Raw genomic sequence first — 7,912 nt, 5'->3', positions numbered from 1 at the left:
GTTTGAATGGACCATCGCTGTCCCCTCCACTGGAATCCTGCGGAATCTTCATGTTGGAATCGCGCGCCTATCGATTTTCATAACAATTGTCCTTCCAAAAGAAAAATTACCTAAATATTGGGATTTTTTAAAGTTTATCGAAAAGTGATTAGGTTTTTCTTTATTTATTAGGACTTAGCGGTTAAATATTAACCATTACTTATATTTTTAATAACTTTTAAAAGGGCGAGTTTATGTAAAAATCTTAAGAGGCCCTTTTTGTAGAACACTAAATGCCTTTTAGGAACCTATTTTTCTTTTTCTAAATATTCTAAATATTACCTCAGGACTGAAAGTGTCAATAATTATATATGCAGTTAACTTATATGCAATTAACTTATTTTTATCAGTACTATTAACAAAGCTAAGCAACTAAAATTCAACTATTCAACTCAAAAAAAAAATAATAATAATAAATCGTCTTTATTTAACAAACCCTGCAAAATACAGTACCTATATGCCTGAACAGAACTGAAGATAAGCTAAAGCTAATCTTTATTTCTTAACTTATCCAGTTTAAAAAAAAAAACTAAAATTTAAAATTACTACAGAGTAAAACATAAATAAATAAATTAACCGAGAACAATTAATCATTGCTGTTCCAAAAATAGATTTTTATAAAATCTTCGATAACAATAAATGGCAACATGAAAATTAGGCCTAAGACGATTAAAATTAAAAAATTATTAAAAGTGGTTTACGTTTAATAAGTAAGGCATCACGCAGTTGGAATTCCATGCGTTTCACCCTACCGAAATCGGGCTAGTAGGATATACATACATGTCGGAAGTTAACGGATGCATTGTATAATTAATAGATCAAACGAATTTACCTGTGAAGTTTGATCTGTTAAATATTCTCTGCGTTCACTTCAAAGACATTTTACATTTACATAAAGTGATAACTTTAGATAATATACAGGGTGTTTCAGAACTGTGGGATCAAACTTCTAGGGGTTGTTCAGTGCAACAGAAGAATCCATTTGAGTATAGGAACCCACTTTCGGAAATGTGTCACTACGCCACTACGGCCCTAAGACGCGTTTAAATTTTGGAAAAATATAAATTACCTAAATAGGATCTGATGCATTTATGTTTACCTTTTGTATATGATACCATCACAATTGTTCAAAATGTCTTCCTCCAACCTCAATACACCGATTTAAACGCCGCACATGATTTCGGCGGACTACACAAAAAATTTGATCCTCGTTTTGAATGATTTGAAATGCTGCTGTTATTCGTCCAGTTAAGTCTAGCTCTGATTCTACTGGAGTTTCATAGACTAAAGACTTTACATGTCCCCACAAGACAAAATCGAGCGACGTTAAATCGGGTGACCTAGGAGGCCAAGAAACTGCTCCACCTCTGGCAATCCAACGGTGCCCAAACCGCTGAGCCAAATACTCGCGTACTTGTACAGCAAAGTGAGCCGGCGTTCCATCATGCTGAAACCACATTTGCTGTCTAACGTTTAGTGGAACATTTTTAAGGAGTTCTGGGAGAACTTTCTCCAAGAAACGCAGATAAATAGGTCCTGTTAACCGTTCCGGTAGAAGGTATTGCCCAATTAAATAATCATCAACAATGCCTGCCCATACGTTGACAGACCAACGATTCTTATGTTTTATTTTGCTTATTTGCCTTTTTTATTTGCTTGATAACGTTCATGATACAACCGGATCGGGCTACTGCTTTTATTTCGCGCACATTTAAATTATTTTGTGACAATTACGGTGCGAAGCATACGTTAAACCGTTGATTGAATATTTGATAACGTTTATACCAAATATTCAATCAACGGTTAAACGCAGTAGCCACTCCGCGGTGAAACGGTCAGTGTGAACGGTACGATCGGACCATACTTAATGCCCTCGCTGTAACGGCAGCGGGACATCCAAAAGATCGTTGGGACGAGCATGTGAAGCCGATTCAGTGTGCGATTAATTGTACTGTCACTAAGAGTACTGGGGTGTCGCCACTTGAGGCATTGGCAGGATTTAAGCCTTATAGCTTATTATTGGGTCGGTGCTGTTGTCTAGTATGATTGATGAATTTGGTTTTTGTTGGGGTTGCTGTTTGTTATGAATAAGTGTATGTCTAATTAAATGTTGGGTACATTGGAAATTTTCTTCTTCTACAATCATTGTCATAGCATTTTCTATACAATCTGGACTTTTGAGTCGAATTATACTTTGTAAGGGATTTGGTAGTCCTCGTATAAAGGTTCTTAAGCATACGTTATCATATTGTCTTAAATGAATTAATTTGGTACCTTCATCCATTTGAGTAGATGGGTAACCATTGATTTTTTGTGCTAGTAAACTTCTTAAAACTTGTAAACGTTTTCCAAATTGTAAGGAGGGTTAATTTTTATAAGGGGTTGCCATAAAAAGATCCTGTTCTAAACACTCTAAGTTTCTTTTGTCGCCAAAACAGTCAAATAAAGCGTTTTTAATTTGAAGCCATGTTACTAGTTCTAACCTACAACCTACTAGAATTTGAGCTCTTTCAATTAATTTCATGCGGATTGTGCGTATCAAATAATTTTTTAATACTACGTCATTTTCATTTCCATAAGTTGCAAATAAGAAATCAGCGGCGGAAATAAAGCTATTTAAGGTATTTGGATTTCCGTTGTATGGTAGAATATTGTCTACATACATTTTTAATAAAGTATAATTAACATTACTTGAAGCATTTGTTTCAGGCATTGTGAATTGATTTGATGTTTCAATACTTTCACTTATAGTTTCTTGATTTAATCTTAATGTTTGTGAAAATGTATTGATTAAACTATCAATATCTTAAATATTAGTATTCATAAAATATTATTTTGACTAGAATTGTTTTCTTTAACTATTATATCTTAAATCTAAAATTCAAATTAAAATTGTCAAAATTAAAATATGCCAAATAAAATGTGCAATTCAATATCGATTTGAAATATATCTTTTCCAATTTATAACATCAATTAAAATAAAATAAAACTTAATACTAAACTATTAATTGCTCAATCGGAGAAATTAACAGAACTTTTCACCTGCTCAAACGGAGAAAATGAAAAGGGTTGATAGGAATTGGGCACTTACCGTTTGGTACTTTTTGGGTCTTCTTCCTATCGGGTGAACACTCTGCTGCTTGCTTGCCAACCACAGCTGCCAGGAGTTCGTCTCGGTGCTGAAGAGTTGAAACTCACGTTCTGAAGCAATAATCGTCTCGATGACGTGAATTTTTATTGCCAAAACTGCCCCGATCCTACCGACTGCGCCAGTTAAATAAGTTTCCAACACGAAGGTGTTTTAAAAAAACTTTTATTATGACAGGGTGTGACCGACTTACAAGACATACGAGCAAAGAGTTACTAAACAATAGGTTACATGAGAATATATAAACTTAAAGTGATTACAAAGCATAATAAATTGAATATAAAGCATAAGATAAATAATTAATTAATAACATCTTTAAATATACAGGTCGTCAAAATTATACATATAACTTATCCTTTTTTAAAGTTTTTAAATTTATGTATAAGGGAAGGCATCTACCCAAGTGGCTTTAAAATTCAAAAGATCATACCAATTTTTAAAAAAGGGAATAGAGATGATTTAAATAGTTACCGTCCAGTATCTTTGATTCCAATAATATCGAAGGTTTTTGAGCTACTTTTAAAAAATCAACTCTATATCTATTTTGAACAAAATGAAATCATCAAAAACTTTCAGTATGGGTTTAGGAAAATACAATCGACTGTTAAGGCTATACTGGATCTTCTGGAGTATGTGGTTGAGGGCTTTGAAATGGGGTCCCATGTTGGGGCAATTTTCTGTGACCTTTCAAAGGCCTTCGACTGCATATCCCATAGGATCCTTCTGAGCAAGCTTAAACTTTATGGTCTGATCCCGCCCAGTTTATCACTTCTTGAAATTTATCTTGTTGGACGTGTACAGAAAACCTGTTGGGGTGGAGTTTTATCAGAAGAATACAAAATAACTCATGGTGTGCCACAGGGTTCTATTTTGGGGCCACTCCTCTTTATTATTTATGTCAATGATATCGACAGGTCAATTGAGTCTAGACTGCTGTTGTTTGCTGGCGGCACTACTGCTCTTTGCAGGAGTACTAGTTTGCAAGAACTGGAGCTGATGCTGGTGGAGGTGAAGTCAGATTTGAGCAAGTGGTTTAATGCAAATAGACTTAGCCTAAATGTCAACAAAACGGAGGAAGTCCTATTCTCTTTGAGAAATACAGAGGGTACCAATTTTGAGAGTTCGGATAGGGTGAGATTCTTGGGTGTTCACTTAGATCCTACTATGATATTTAATAAGCATGTGGAGTTCATTGCAAATAAATTGGCAAAACAAATATTTCTTTTAAAACGCTTAAAAGGCACAGTAAATAAGGATGTTTTGTTAATGGTTTACCATGCGCTAATACAGTCCACCTGCAATTATGGTCTCTTGGCTTGGGGTCATGCACCTCAAGCTAGGAGAATCTTTAAACTGCAGAGAAGAGCTCTGAGGGTTGTCGAGGGTCTGGGTTTCAGGGACGATGTGAGAGACTCTTTCAAAAAACTTAAAATTCTTACACTTCCATCACGGTATATCTTTGAATGTCTAATATATACAAATAATAATTTACATAAATATACCCAGAGATCACAAATTCATACTCACAGCACTCGACAAGTAGATTTCCTCGAAATGCACTTTCTAAGACTCAATAAATCTCGTATCTCAACTACTTATTATGCCCCAAGCTTTTTTAATAAACTTCCTAATAATATTAAAACTCTAAATGAAAAACTTTTTGCTGCCTCAGTAAAAAAATTACTTGCTGATAGAGCCTTCTATAGCTTTGATGCGTATCTACAAGCTCAACTGTGAAAATTGGTGAAAATGAAACAAAAATAGGTTTTAGGAAATTGAAGTTGATATTGGGGTCTCCAAAATTTTAACTGTTTGTAAATTGTGATTATTTTATTTAGTATTTGTGAAATTGTATCTTGGATGTTATTTTTTTAATATTTAATTTGCAATGTAAAACTTTAATAATTTGTAAGTGAAATAATTTTTTAATATGTATTTATCTACTTGTAACGATTGTAAGAAAAAAATTTTTTTTCATAAGCATGAATAAACTTTACTTTACTTTATTTTACTTTAGTTTACGTTTTGTGTTTTTTGTATATGTATGCAATTTTGTACAAGCACACACTTTTTTCTCAATTTAATTGCACTTTTTTATTTTTATTGATTTAAATTTTTAAATATGTATTACCTTTTGTAGCTCAAGCTAAATAAATACATTATTATTAAAAAATAAAACACACCAATTAACATAACTTTTTTAATGATCGCATTAGTATATCTGTAATTGTCAAGGCACTTTTGAAGTATGTCACAATTTATACAATTTTATAATCGAAAATGTCCATATATTATATATACAAAGATTTTATTTTTTAAATAATTTACAGCCCGCTTGAGTGAAAATGTCTGCGAGGTAACTGGTGGTTATTTCCACACGCATTGGATACTTTAAATTCCTAATTTTAGGAGCTCCACGGGCCAAAATCAGATGGCAATTTACGTAAAAACGGCTCTGGTCTGCGCTACGATGCTGGGAGGCGCCATTTTGGCCGCAGGAATAAACGCATGGGGGTAATAAGGAAATCATGAATTTTAAACGTATTTAAGAAACTTTTTTTTTGTTTTTTGACTGCAGCCCAAGAAGAAGGTATCAGCCAATGGAACATATTGAGGACGACGGGGCCGGAAATCCATGGGATCCACCTGGTCAGTAATTTATAAAATTTTTGATTTATTTCGGATTAACTTAATAATTCGTTAGGCGGAGGAGGTCCAGGCATAGGCGGAACCACACTAGCAGAACCATCGACCTCACAAACCACAACAATAAGACCATCAACCACGCGAACTAAATCAACACCCTCTTTACCTCCTCAATCATCAACACGACCAACTCAAAAAGCGTCCTCGTCATCTCAATCAGGTCAAACGACATCCTCAAAACCTCAACAAACATCTACTTCACAACAAAGTTCATCATCGGATAAAGAATCTGTAACGCCAACAACAAAGGCGTACACATCTATTTCAACACCAACGTCTTCTACGACTTCTGGTATGTCTTCTACACCTTCTGGTACGCCTTCTACGCCTTCTGGTATGTCTTCTACACCCTCTGGTATGTCTTCTACGCCTTCTGGTACGCCTTCTGGTATGTCTTCTACATCCTCTAGTATGTCTTCTACGCCTTCTACCACACCAAGTACCACGACGACCACGCCCAGTCCTACGACGACTACCACAACCACGCCCAGCCCGACAACGACTACCACAACCACGCCCAGTACTACGACGACTACCACAACTACGCCCAGCCCGACAACGACTACCACAACCACGCCCAGTACTACGACGACTACCACAACTACGACCAGCCCTACTACGACTACCACAACCACGCCCAGTACTACGACGACTACCACAACCACGCCCAGTCCGACAACAACTACCACAACCACGCCCAGTACTACGACGACTACCACAACCACGCCCAGTCCAACAACGACTACCACAACCACGCCCAGTACTACGACGACTACCACAACCACGCCCAGCCCAACGACTACCACAACCACGCCCAGTACTACGACGACTACCACAACTACGCCCAGCCCTACTACGACTACCACAACCACGCCCAGTACTACGACGACTACCACAACCACGCCCAGCCCGACGACTACCACAACCACGCCCAGTACTACGACGACTACCACAACCACGCCCAGTCCAACAACGACTACCACAACCACGCCCAGTACTACGACGACTACCACAACTACGCCCAGCCCTACTACGACTACCACTAGGAGGACCACCACCACACCCTTTACATGGCCAACTCACCCACCGTGGACACCTTACCCACCGTGGCCAAGTCAGCCATCTTGGAGTCCTTACCCAACATGGCCAAGTCAGCCATCTTGGAGTCCTTACCCAACATGGCCAAGTCAGCCATCATGGAGTCCTTACCCAACATGGCCAAGTCAGCCATCATGGAGTCCTTACCCAACATGGCCAAGTCAGCCATCATGGACAACTTACCCACCGTGGCCTACTCAGCCACCTTGGACTTGGCCGACAACGACACCGACAACAACAACAACGACAACATCGACAACGACCACAAGAACCACGACGGCAATGGAGTCCGACAATAATATTTGTCCGGGTGATATTATTCAAATTAAAAGTCCCGGGTGCGGAGGTAGGTAAGTTTTTCGTATCTGTATTTGAAAGTGCAGAGAGTGTGACAGTGAGACTTAGGCCTAACTAAGTCCATTCTAGCAACCTACATTTTTTCTCTAGAGCTCCCTAGATTTATATTTTTTGTGGGGATAAGTGTTTTGTTTATGAACATCTTCCTTTTTTTTTCTTCTTTCGGTTGACAGCTGACAAATAAAAAAATTTGAAAACAGATTGTATAAACGAACAAATACTACTATTCAAAAATTACAAGTGGGTTTTGTTCAAACTTCATCCAAAAGAATAATGAAGTTTTTAGAGCAACATCCATGTACACAATAGAGCGCCACAGAATATACATGTAAACAAATAACCGCAATATTAAAACATCCCATCTAAGCGATAGCTTGATCCTTGCCAGGCTAACGCTTGGACAAGCTAATAGTTAAATGAAACAAAGTGTATGCGCATTAAGTAATTCAAGCTTATTTAGTGTCCTTTTGTCTGAAACAGTAAAAAGAATTTTGTTTTTTTTTTTTTTAATTTTGCATAACAATGACTATGACTAACCCAAATCTAAATTTCAGTGTCTTGACA

The 7,912-nt window shown here is 37.0% G+C and overlaps 1 protein-coding gene across 1 annotated transcript; it reads left to right on the top strand.

Annotated features, from left to right (window-relative positions):
- Nucleotides 1–5,695: 5,695 nt before the first annotated feature.
- LOC126749238 (sex-determining region Y protein-like) lies at nucleotides 5,696–7,080 on the top strand. The gene is made up of 2 exons (XM_050458934.1): nucleotides 5,696–5,701; nucleotides 6,304–7,080. The coding sequence occupies exons 1-2, from the start codon at nucleotides 5,696–5,698 to the stop codon at nucleotides 6,937–6,939; spliced, it is 642 nt and encodes a 213-aa protein (XP_050314891.1). The 3' UTR covers nucleotides 6,940–7,080.
- Nucleotides 7,081–7,912: the final 832 nt, after the last annotated feature.

Source organism: Anthonomus grandis, chromosome 2 (genome assembly GCF_022605725.1).
Source record: "Anthonomus grandis grandis chromosome 2, icAntGran1.3, whole genome shotgun sequence".
Classification (NCBI taxonomy): Eukaryota; Metazoa; Arthropoda; class Insecta; order Coleoptera; family Curculionidae; genus Anthonomus; species Anthonomus grandis.
The sequence above is the reverse complement of the archived record's forward strand: the minus strand, read 5'-3'. Positions and strand labels throughout refer to the sequence as shown.